The following is a 12,374-nucleotide window of genomic DNA, read 5'->3' on the forward strand; positions in this document are numbered from 1 at the left end:
AGTAATATAATATACATCATTTGTACACGTGAGTGAATGACCTTCATAACTAACCCATGAGTCATTCCTGTGAGAATAAATTAGACTACAAAACAATTAACTGCAATGGTTGTACTTGCTGGTTGATATGCTAGACTGACAAAACTGGCCTTAAATTAAAATGGACATCGTTCTTGTTTTGGAAATTATAATAATTCTCATATTTCTATGCCCAAGTGTTGGTTTGTTATTATAAAGGTACTAATAGGTTATCTTTATATTGAGGAAAACTTGCTTTGTATGGGAAAAAAAAGAAACTACAAAACAGAAAGTGTCTGAGGTAGAAAAAAATCACTTCCCTAATGTATGTAAGATAAAAGTTTGATCCTGTGCTCTTTTACTTAATAACTATGGAGGTTAGGGCAGAGGTAGGATTATTTTTTAGCAGCTGCCCTTGATCAGCATAAATACATTGTGATGTTTCACATTTAAGTAATTACACATAAACCAGATGGTAACTTATATCTTTTTTATTATCATATTGATTACTTAATGATGCATAATGCATATTGCATTAACTTGGTGATTTATCATAAATCAGCTTGGATTTTTGTGGATGTACCAGAGGTGGAACAAATACTGCATTTCTGACCTTGGCTTTGTCAGCTGTAGTTCTGAACAGTCAGGCAGTCACAAGTCTTCCCTTGCTTTCATACCTCTATTGCTGCTATTCCCAGGTTTTCTGCATTTTTCACTAAAAGCTTGTCCTGAGCAGTGTTTCAGACTAGTACCTTTCAATATTGAGTCTCTACTTGCAAAACTTGGTAAAATCATTGGTGTACTCTACAACATTCATTCTGGGAGAGTTGTGATGACTTCAACTACTAGTTGTAGTTCCTAAACTTTTCTGATTTTAATGCAAGTATTATTTTTATTGACCTTCTGTTTCATGATTGCAATTTTTTTTCTGTTGTTCTTTTTCTCAAGAAAATTAGAAAAAAAGCAGTTTTCTGGTAATTCTAGTAAATAAAGATTGCTTGTATAGGTGCTGGTGTTGTACCCCATGGCCTGTTGTCATCCCCATGTCCCTTTTTTCCTTTTGGAAAGAGACTATTGTCTTCCTGATGGGGATGGAACAATAGCTGTTCCGAATGACATAACAATGGAACTTGAATTTGAAATAACATTTCATCCATGACCCCCTTTCTCTATTTATCCCATCTCCCTCCTGCTTGGTACAGACTGAATGCCTCCTTGGGACACTGTGTGTAAACCTCCACACTTTGCTGCTAAATGTGCATCAGAATACGTGTTTGGAGTATCTAATGTGGCAAGTGCTAAATTAAACACTTGGAACACTTTAGGATTATGAGTCATCAATCCCTGGCTGCTGTTTTTAGATTTCAATAATTAATACAACCTATCTGGAAGTTATTTTTCGGATCGTGGTGATCCACAATAAATCTCAGATAGAAATAAGCCAGAAAGTTCAGGTACCTGTGTGCAGTATTTTCCATTAGGTTTACTGGTTTTTAATGCTAAACAGGTAAAATAAGGAAATCAACTACTTTTTATAAATAAAATTATTCTTAGGTCCAGAAGTGAAGCAGAATTTAGTCCAGAAGGAGCATAGGAATTACCTTGGGGAGGCTCTCAGTTCAGTAGCTTTAAATATTTCAAAGGAAGGATCTTATCTGTAACAAACAATGTTTTTAATAAAGAATCGCTAATGATTAAATACAGAATCACTCAGTAGCATTGACCTCTTAAATATTGTCTTCTTTTTTGTAGAAGACCCTTTTGAAGACTTCTTTGGTGGCAGGCGGGGTCCAAGGGGAAGCAGAAACAGAGGTGGTGGATCATTTTTCTCTGCCTTTGGTGGATTCCCTGCTTTTGGAAGTGGTTTTTCTCCATTTGACACAGGTAAATATCACAAAATTTAAGAAATAATGCAGTTTTGGCTAACAAAGAATTGCAATGTAATAAGCTGGCTTCTCCATTCAGGAAATTCTGGGGCTTTTTTTGTTTTGTTTTTAATTAAGCTGCTGTCTGTAAGGTGTAAATGTGAACAAAGCTATAGTTGCATTGGGCTACCTGAAAGTTCATGTAAAGTGAACAGATGTCTAAGAAGTAGAACTTAGTTTTCTTTATTTTAGTGCTACAGTTTCTTCATAGCTTTATAATTCTTTTGTTCTGTTTTAGTTCTAAAAGAAGAACTCTTAAATAATTCTAATTCTTTTAGGAGTGTGATGGCTTTTATTTAAGGTCCTAAAAAACATGTGCCTAAACTCCATGGTGCTGCTTAGTTTGAGTGCTAAGGTGTATCTTGGAGGCTGCTGGAGTTGCTGGCAGGTGGCTTCCTTTAGAGTGTTGGGATTTTGGGTATTGGTTGGGATGTTACTGATACAGGACTTGTTCTGCCTGCCAGCTTGGGGCATCCCAACACCTGCACTAAAGCAGATGGTCAGATTCATTAGAGTTGCTGGCTTTCCCTTGAGTGCAGAGCATGGAGAATGGTTGAGTTCAGCTGATCGGCTTGAATGCCTTTTCAGGGGAAGAGTTGATGAATGGGTTTTGGACCATGCTGTGCATTTGGAACTTGAACTGTGGGTCCATAGGAGAGAAATGGATGGGGCTGGAGCCATGGATTTATTCTCACACTGGTGTTTAATGCCATCTAGTCATTGATGCTGTGTGATACAACCATCTGAGGGCTTCCTGAAAGTAGGATGTAGTCTGAGAGGATGATGAATTTGGATCCCACAGTCATGCAAAGTTACATTTTTAGTCAAATGCCTTCTTTTTCACTAGGTTTTACTTCCTTCGGCTCCCTGGGACATGGAGGCCTTACTTCATCGTTCTCCTCTACGTCATTTGGTGGCAGTGGGATGGGAAACTTCAAATCAATATCAACCTCAACTAAAATAGTTAATGGCAGAAAAATTACTACGAAGAGGTAAGCGATATAAATATATTTATATGAAACTATATGTAGATACTTACATACCTGTAATTACATGCATATAAATATACTGTATCTTTGCACACATACATATAGTGATACGTGTATGTATTTTTTTTTTACTTTTGTTGTTGTGTTCATCATGTTACTTGGATTTCTCTGCTTAAAAGGATTTTGAAATATTTTCTTGGGTTCTGTCTCTTCTTGGCATTGTTAATTAATGCTGTAGCTGGAGCTTTTTTAGGCTTCAGAACTTCTGTGTAGTGCTACACCTTCTATTATGGTCCTTGACTACTGTCTGCCCAGTCAGCTTGAACTTGGGGGAGCAAAATGTGCTTGGTTTGTACTGATTGTGAAGCTTTTAACTGGGAATTGGGAAGACTTTTAGTTTTGCAGACATTATGAAAGAATTTTCCCTAACATCTGCTTAGTGTGCTTTCCTAGGTAATGTTTGAGTGAAGTCTTTCTAGTAATTTTCTGCTGTCTGGCAAGTGAAATAAGCAACTGAAGCCTGCTTTGGAGAAAAATGTGCCAACAAATGTTTGTTGGCAAGTGAATTTTTAAGTACGGTACACAGGATACCTTCTCTCCATTTCAGGCTTTTTATGGGGAAATCATTGCATTTGGGAAACCCAAATTTTAGTTAGCTTTAGAATAACCTACAAAAGACATTATGATCAGCAGAGGAAACTGAACAAATAGTTAAATGTAATTTCAATACTTAATAAAGAATGATGGAAAAGCAAGGGAGGATGAATTTTTTGTTAGTTAACTTGTGTCCCATACTTCTAAGTGCAAGGTTCTTCTTTGACCTGTTGTACTGGACAGCTCCTGTCATCTTGACCACTTGAAAACAGCCTTTGGCATCACATGCTGGTGTGGGCATGATATTTTTTTGTGAGTGTATTCCGGAATAATCTGAAAACTCAAAAGCACTTTAATAATCCCTTTTTTCAATCAGGGATACTTGAATTTTGTAATATACATGGCGGTCATAAAGTTGGTGTATAGTAGGTCTGCAAATTACTTACTCTGATCAAATTAAAAGTGGATTTAAGACTCTCTTAAGTGCCTTACATCATGCAAAATTGTGATCTAGAATATCATATATTTGACAAATGGGCAGGGTCTAAATGCAATGTCAAGATTGTGCAGATGATCTGTCAAGGCATTTAGGCCTAGATAACAGTGTGTAGTGTGAGCACAACTGTGACAGCGTATGCAGTGACAGCTGTAACTGTGAACTCTACATCCTGGAGAGTTCCATCTTCCAGAAGGCAGTTTTCCTGAATAAGCAGTGGGGAAATGCAGATGGCTACTGGTGACAGCTCCGGTGCTGGTAAATACCAAAGCTTGCCAAGTACAGTTGCTTTAAGCAGGTGGTGCTCCCTTACAGTTTGTTACCTAAACCCAAGGTGTGTGTTTAAAACTGCCTGCAGTGCTCTGAAATGGCTCATGGTGTTTTTGCTCTACAGGATTGTTGAGAATGGACAAGAGAGAGTAGAAGTTGAAGAAGATGGCCAGTTAAGGTCGCTAACAATAAATGGTAAGGAGCAGCTGCTACGCTTGGATAACAAGTAATTCAACGCACGCATTTAACAGAAATTTTAAGCTATAACAGCCACCATTTGAGGATTGACAGGAACATTTTTTGAAGATTCCAAATGAATTCAACTTTCTGTATATCCGTACTCAATCTTAAGTAGTGTAAGTAGCTCACAGAAGCTCGTATTTGTCATAGACTTTTGAGTTAATTGTTGGGACCACATAAATTGGACCATTTTTTGTCCTTAAAATTGTTGTAAACTTCTGTATGCACTTTTCTTTTCTTATCTGTGATCAAGGTGAACCATGATCCTTCAGTAGTGCTAGGGCGAGATGTACACTAACACTAGCATGAATCTTGCTTTTTCCAATTTGAAATGTGAGCCAATTAGTAGTTTAAGTCTGCTGTGAAGTTATCAGTTCCAGGATATCCTTTTTAATAATTTCAACTTTTTTTTTTTTTTTTTTAATGTTTAGTAGTGAACAATGTTAATACATTTCTGGTAATGCATTTCTGGTTTAAATAAATTAAGGATGTTTTCTAGTTGTGCATGAATGCAGACAACTTTAGTAAGTTTTGACAAATGTTTAAATGTGTAATGTAAGCAAAAGGTAAACAAAAGTGAAGCCAGTGAGCTGAGTCTTTTGTCATTTGCTAAAAAAAAATTCAAAATGAATAAATGCTGATGTTTGTGGTGCATTCTTTCATGAATGGCATTTATAACCTTCCTGTGTCTGTGTGTGATTTGGGTAACTTGGGAAAACGGTGCTTTTTTTTTTTTTTTCCCTTACCATCTTTTTCTTCAATTCTCAAGGATGAGGGCCTCTTTCTTTGCAGATGTTTTCTTCAGTGTGACTGAAAACATGATTTTTAATTTCATTTCTAAACCTGTATTTGAAGCACCTGTTTTTAAGAGGCATTCAGAGGCTGACTCTCTAACTCCATCTTTTGCCCTAATATGTAATCCTTTTAGGTCTAGACCTAAAGTAACTCTGTTTTTAAAAGTTTTCTAAAGTTTTAAATTCTGAAGTTTTTAAATTATTTAAAAAATAATCTGTTGGGAACATAAATATACATTTTATAAATTGATTTATTTAACTTTTAATCATTACAAAAAGGCTTGCAGAATGATGAGTTTTTTTGCTATTTTGAGAACAAATAATAATTGCTTTGAAGATTTGGACAAAATTATTAGGATTATGATATTTCACTCTTATTTTTAGTCCTCAACCAAAAATTGAAAGATGGATTAATGCCCTTTGTTAAATTAATGGAGTGAAGTAAAGTATTTATTTGTAGCTAAGACCAGATTTTCAAAGTTTAGTGAACAATGATTTGGTTTTGGTGTGTCACAGAGAAAATACGCAGGTAACTGATGGCATATGTTAACACCTGCCAGGTTCTGGATAGTTCCATTTATAAATCATGGATGTGTCATTTTCATCTGTGCACCAACTTTGAACATCTGGCCTTCACAAAACTTCAGGGTGGCTTAGTGTTAAAAAAAAAAAAAAAAAGCATGGTGTTTTCAAATGATCACCTAATGCCTTCTTGCTGAACACCATCTGCTTTGTACTAACAAATGTGTTGATTATTAAATGCATTGAAAAGATATGCTCTTGTTTTTCATGCAGGAAAACCATTTCAACTTAAGCCAAACCAAGCTAACAAACTGCTACAACTGAATTGATATTTGCAGTAAAGTTAGTATATTGTACTTTTGTCCCTCTACCACTAATACCAATTTGATAGGACTGAAAAAAATAACATTTAGAAGAAAAAAATAAATATGTTCTTTGGTTCTGGGACTAAAGCAGTTATGTATCTTTTCAAGTTCTTTGCAGAGTTCCTGTCACTTCAGTGTTGTGTTTTTGATGTAGAAGCACAAACTTAGTTTAGAACTAAACAGTGTTTTCTTGTTAATGCTGTTTTTCCCTCCCCATGTATGTTACTTCTTGATCCAGATAACTAAACGACATTTATTTCAAAATTTGGCTTTGTTGTGATGTCTTGAGTTATTAAAAGTGTTAATTTATATTTATAGGATGCAGTGTGCTCCTTTAAATTATGTAAATTGTAAAAAATGTTTTAAAATTGGTTAACCAAGTCAAATAAAATTAGGACAATCTGGAGTTGAGTTTGAATGCCTTCCTGTGGATACTCGTAGGTTTTATATTAATGTGCCAAACTTCGCCTTCTAGTTTATCCCAGGTCATCTTCTTTAATGTTTAAATTCCCATCCTCAGGTTAAGAACACAATTAGGGTGGCAAATCTGTACCCACATGCTTATCTTCTTACCTAGGAAAGTGTGGTCCTTCTTACAGTGTTACACACAAACAGGTCGCTCCAGGGTCCTTAGTGAAATCTTTTAACACTAAATGTGCTCAATATTTAGTGTTTTGGATAGTCCCTGGTCTGCCTTCAGATCCCTGAAGCTGGTTGTCAGAGCTGGCCAAAATGCAGCATTACAATGGCAGTGCTGCACTTCCTTGGTAGAAAGAGAAACTGGCAAAACACAAAGAATGAGTCAGCAGAAGGCAGAACTTGGCAGTAGATTCTTGCCAGAAGTGAGATACCCACACACCAGTGTTTCCATAGGCTGGTGGTTGGACTGGATATATGGTCTTGGCCCAAATATATCATTGGACTGGCACTTCCAGTTCCAGATATAAAAAACTGTCATCTTGCACTTGACCCAAACCTAATAGTCTCCCTCTCTTTCAGTGTGTTTTTTGAAATAACACCACATCCAACATTTTTTTTTTTTTGGATGTAACCTCATGCATCCAGATTCCATTTTTAAAACACAAATCTACATTCCATGTTATATTCAGAATTCCTTCTGCTGAATTTAGTTATTTTCTCCTGAAAACCCACTTATTAAGTTGCTTTGACCAAAAAAATTATGTTGTTCCTTTCTAATACATAATTTGCATGGAGGTACAAGACCTGTTCACTAGAAGTGATAGAGAATCAAGGGCAGCAAATTTCCTTAAACTTCAATTTTGGCCAAATTAGTACAAAATAATAACAGAAGAGGTTCTTGATAGCAAATGCTAGGCATCAAATGTACAGTGGGATGAGGCAGCTTTCAAAACCAAGTGCTGTTGAATTAAAAATGCCATCTTTTCATACATGAGGGATTAATTTTGGACGTTCAGGGACACCATCCCATTTAAATTCTGCTTCCCCAGTGGTTTGGAAAAGCTAAGATGGAGTTTTTGAACCTGCTAAGTCATTTACTCTTTTGTGCTCTGCTTCAAAGTTCATTGCTGGATACAAGAACTTTGTAATGCTTTCTCCTCCTGGTGCAACCTCTTTCCAGCCCCTTGTGCATGGCAGTAATTCTAGTGCAGCACACTAACTCCAGTTTCTCTATAGATTGCATGGCACCCCTTCCACTTGGCTTTACTGAAGGAGTTTGGGATTTTGTGTTAGAATGCTTCACATTGTAAAATGACTGCACTCCTGGAGTTCTCAGTTCTCACAATACATTCTCTGCTGAGAATCAGAGGGGTTGGTTTGTGGTGTAGGTGACAAAGCTGCTCTGCAGAGAATGTGTACATAGCATTTTTAAGGTGGATCCTGTATCAACTTGTGATTAATTGATGAGCTGGGTTAGAATGCTGAAAACAAGATTGTAAAAGATTTAAAAACCCATCATCTCTAAGCCCAAGGGTTTTGTATTTCTTCTCAGTGTTTGTGTTTGGTTATCCTGTTTCCTTGACTCCTTCACTGTTTTGGCATTAGGTGTAACTGGAGGTTTGTCGTTTGTATTTAGCTGTGCCGTGTTTCAGATCATCTCTGGGATGGTCCAGCTATAAAGTTAGATTTTGCGTTTTATTTTTGGAAATGTGAGTTCCTGAATCTGCTTCTGTACTGTTTGAAAAGTGAGCTTAATACCTCCTTTGACCAAGTTTAATCTGTGGTTGTAACAGGATAGTGCTTCTGGAGATGGTTGTGCTGCAGAATGAATGCTACAGCTGTTTGATGCTTGTGGTCAGAAAACCTTCGAAAAGTGCTCAGTACTTAGTAGTATTGGAGTACTTGTTAACCTTTTTGTGGAAGTGTTTCTTAGTATTTTTGGAAAATCCGCCTCTTTGGTTGTGATTTTTTTGATGTCTGGGTATTTGGGCTTATTTTAAGCCATGGTATTCTCACGGGATAGTGGCAACATGGACATCAGTAATCTGCCAGTCTGCAGTAACCAAACTTTGAAACTTTCCTTTTTTTAACATAAGAAAGCTTGTTTGCCCTGTCTGCTCCCTCAGGGCTTGTTTACTGTAGGACTGAATTGTGACCACAGACTTGCTTTGCATAATACTCAATATAGACAATTTGGATTTTCTTGTTATTGCTTGTCTTCAAGTGGTTGTTGTAGGTACAGAACTCCTTATCTTCCACCCGAAATGCTGAAATGGTCCTTATATAGCAGTAGTGCTGGAATGAAGCATGTTTACTTTGTTAGTGTTACAAACTGTACCTTTGAATTTATAATTCTAGTGGGTTTCCTACTTGGTTTTGAAAAAAATACCTTGGCTAGAGTTGTTTGAATGAAGTGCACTTCTGAAAGGTTAAATCTGAAGGTGGTTGCTTTATACTAGGCTGTATAGGTCATACATTCACAAAATAATCAACCTCATATTGGAGATGCTGCTGTCAGATTAAAAAAAATGAAAAAAATTAAAATTAAAATCCTGTGATGATCAGAGCTGTAACCCTGAACCTGTGTGAGCTGACTGCTGATACAAACTCATTGAAACTTCTCTGAAAACTGTTCTGGCAGACTCAGTGCTGCATTAGGTGTTATCTCACATAAAACAGCTGGTAGAAAGTTAATCAAAACCCCACATGAGCACTGTATGCTCTGTCATGCTGCTGTGGCTAAAAGATATGCAGGAGTTTGGAGGTGATAGTGCCCAGGCCTGAAAGCTGGGCTATCCTGGTGTGAGGCAGATTGCACTGATGGCCTGAGTGCTAAGTACCTTCCAAATAAAGGGAGAGGGAGACTTGATGAGGTCAGCTTTGAAGTGTTGTGGTGGGGATTAAAGTATATTTAATTGAGAAGAAAAGTAAAATGTTTTATTAGAAGGATGCTGTTAAATAGAATTGTCTCATCAGTTCTCTGGCTTTTATAGTAAAGTTAACTTCACAGCATATTGGGTTCATTTTAAACTCGCTGAAAATAGGTAATTTTTGAACCTGACTTAAAACTGACAATGAAGAAAATAAATTTTTAGAGAGCTCTGGTAATAACTCTTAAAATTTTGCTTTGGCCTACAGCTTATCCTGATCTCCGAATCTCAGTTGAGAGCTCTTCTAGCTCTTCTTTCAATGCAACCAACTTCAAGTGAATTTCATAAAAACAGAAAAAACAAAACCCTGTAGCTGCTAGTTTACCAGCAGTGGAAATAAAACCAAATCCTTTCATACACCTGAATGTTAGAGAGAGATTAAATAGCTTGTAAAAACTCAAGTGAGGATGACGGTCTGTTACGGGATATAACAAATGACATGGTACATCAAGAAAGCTTCAGTTCCTCCTTCTCTTGTCCAATATGAATTTTTCTGCATTGTTTCTTATTTGTAAATTTATTTGAGTTAATAGAATGGGAGAGGAATCCAGGCTGGGTGAATGGTCTTAGAATTCATGTTGTGGAACACAGTCCTGATAGCCAGAAAAGAATTATTTGGCTATGTCTGTAAAGAAGTTGCTTGAAGGTGTTACTAAACTGGCTGAAAATGCAAAGCAGTAGCTCTGGAATCTTCTGTCTTGGTTGCAGTCACAAGTTTGATTGAATTGTGGTGCAGGAGGGGAGTGTTCACCTCCCTATAATAAAAGTTATAAGGCTGCAGAGGCTTTGAGACATCTGGTAGAGACGTTGGGCAGCCTCATGCATCTTTCGGTTTCCCTCCAGAAACAGATGTCAAATCTGTGTTAATCTTTGTAACTTATATATAGAGTAAGATTAACTTGCTAATTTATCACACATTTGCATAGTTGTCACCATAGCTACCTCTGGCAAAGTTTTTTCCTAGACGTGTAGTCAGAGGCTGCCTTTTACAGAAACGAAATGTGAATTTGTCATCCTGTTGTGATATTTGTCATACTCAGCAACGGAAATACTGTGCTTTGCTTTTGTGAAAGAGCATTCTGTACTATTAGTCTCTGTCACTCTTCTTCCAGGGGGAGCTAGACTGTGGAAAATTGTTCTGAACTTCTCTGTGAAAGTATTTCTGAAGGAAAATGGAGAAAACTCACATGGCCAAGGCTTGGCCTTTCCTGCAGCTTTTCTTAGCTACAATCAGAGGACCAGGCCTTTTGTCTTCAGAAGACTTTGGCCAGGCTCTCTGTAATAACACTGCCTCTCATTAGAAGGCACTTCGGTGCTTTGAGTTGTTTGGACATCACCTGTTAAATTGTCAGACACCCCTGAGAATTGCTCTGCTAATCTCAATGTATACATTTCTTACTGCTGTGTGCTTATGGAAATACAGTCAGGTCCTTATCACCAAATGTACTGCAATCAGTAATGAAAGGCCATTATTCATCTGTTCTACACAAAGTGGGAGCTGGGTGACCAGGAGAGCAGGAGAGAGCTAGAAATTCTTTTAGAGCTATTTTGGGTGTATCTGATATTGTCTGCAAGCAGGTGTAGTGTTCACAAACCTGCCCTCAGTTTTTGACTGAGCTCCAGAGTAACTGCAAAGAGGTGGAAGATTTTTCTCTCAGGGACATTCACCTTGTGATTTAGGGCAACCACCAAAATGTTTCTTTTGTTAAACACCTCTCGTGGTGCTTCTGTCTTCTCTGGGTTTGGATGGTTTAGCTCTGAGAAGAACAGCAAATCTTAGGGTCCTTGAAACCAGTAAAGGAGAAGCAGGGAAACAATGCGGCTTGTTTTGTGCTGTTGACATGCATTTCAAGGACTTTTCTCCTCATTTGGCTTTTGCCTTTCTCATCGGGAAAACATGATCACGAGTTATCACAGTGAATGCAGAAGTGGTGGGTGTTTGTCTGTGTCTCCTCCTCACCCTGCCTGTTCTCTGGCTGCCCAGGCTCGGGGCTGCTCCGGAGGCTGTTTCCCTGCCAGCACAAGCAAGGGAGGTGCTTCTGCAGCCTGAGATTGGTGTGCCAAATTCCACTTTGATTCTAAAAAAATGCGTACACCAGTTAGAAAAAACTGCATATCGAAGGTCGCCTTGTTTGGAAGAAGAGTATAAATATTTGTATCAGGCTAGACAAATTCAAATGAGAAGATAAACATACATTTTTAACACATGGATGATTAACTGTTGGAGTAAGCTGCCAAGAGCAGTAGTTTCTCTGGCTTTCAGTGTCTTAAAGACCAGCTTTCTGAAAAATATCTTCTAGTGAGAAGGGAGTTGTTTGAGCTTTACAGAGGAGTAGTGGAAGCTCTGGGAGCCTGGGGCAGAGAGCGAGATGCACCATAGAGCACAGTGTTCCTTCAGGCCTTCCTCCACTGTCTGTATCATCTTCCCTCCTGAGGTGTTGACATTAATGCCTGTGTCCTGTTCCTCTACTGTGATTTTGAGACTGGGGGATGCTTTCATGATTTGGGGGCTGCTTTGGCTCTCGGGAAGTGCCAAGGAAGCAGGGGAGCTGGGAAGAGAGGAGCCAACATCTCGTGCATCTGGGGCAGCCTGATGACTATTGCCTTAAAGCATCCAGTTTGGGATGTGTAGGTGCCAAGTGTGGACTTCATGTGGGAGAAGACATTCTGGATCTGTTCAGGTAAGTTGCTTTATTGTAGTGAATGAATTGGGTGTTAAGTGAGGAGGAACCAGGGCGATGTCCATGATGACTGTCCCAGGGAGTTTGATTTGGAGTTTGCATTACGGTGAGCCCTTGTGTATGTCCATCC

At 38.0% G+C, this 12,374-nt stretch overlaps 1 protein-coding gene across 3 annotated transcripts in view; it reads left to right on the forward strand.

The window, feature by feature from the left end:
* The window catches only part of DNAJB6 (DnaJ heat shock protein family (Hsp40) member B6), a 58,424-nt gene that overhangs the window by 23,179 nt on the left and 22,871 nt on the right, over positions 1 to 12,374 (forward strand). For all 3 annotated transcript variants that reach the window (XM_085050281.1, XM_085050283.1, XM_085050282.1), the window contains exons 6-8: positions 1,771 to 1,902; positions 2,791 to 2,935; positions 4,417 to 4,487. In XM_085050281.1, the coding sequence (XP_084906407.1) occupies positions 1,771 to 1,902; positions 2,791 to 2,935; positions 4,417 to 4,487 (348 nt within the window). The remainder of the gene's footprint in view (positions 1 to 1,770; positions 1,903 to 2,790; positions 2,936 to 4,416; positions 4,488 to 12,374) is intronic.

The sequence above is a fragment of the Lichenostomus cassidix genome, chromosome 2 (genome assembly GCF_008360975.1).
Source record: "Lichenostomus cassidix isolate B80296 chromosome 2, HeHo_3.0, whole genome shotgun sequence".
NCBI classification, from domain to species: domain Eukaryota; kingdom Metazoa; phylum Chordata; class Aves; order Passeriformes; family Meliphagidae; genus Lichenostomus; species Lichenostomus cassidix.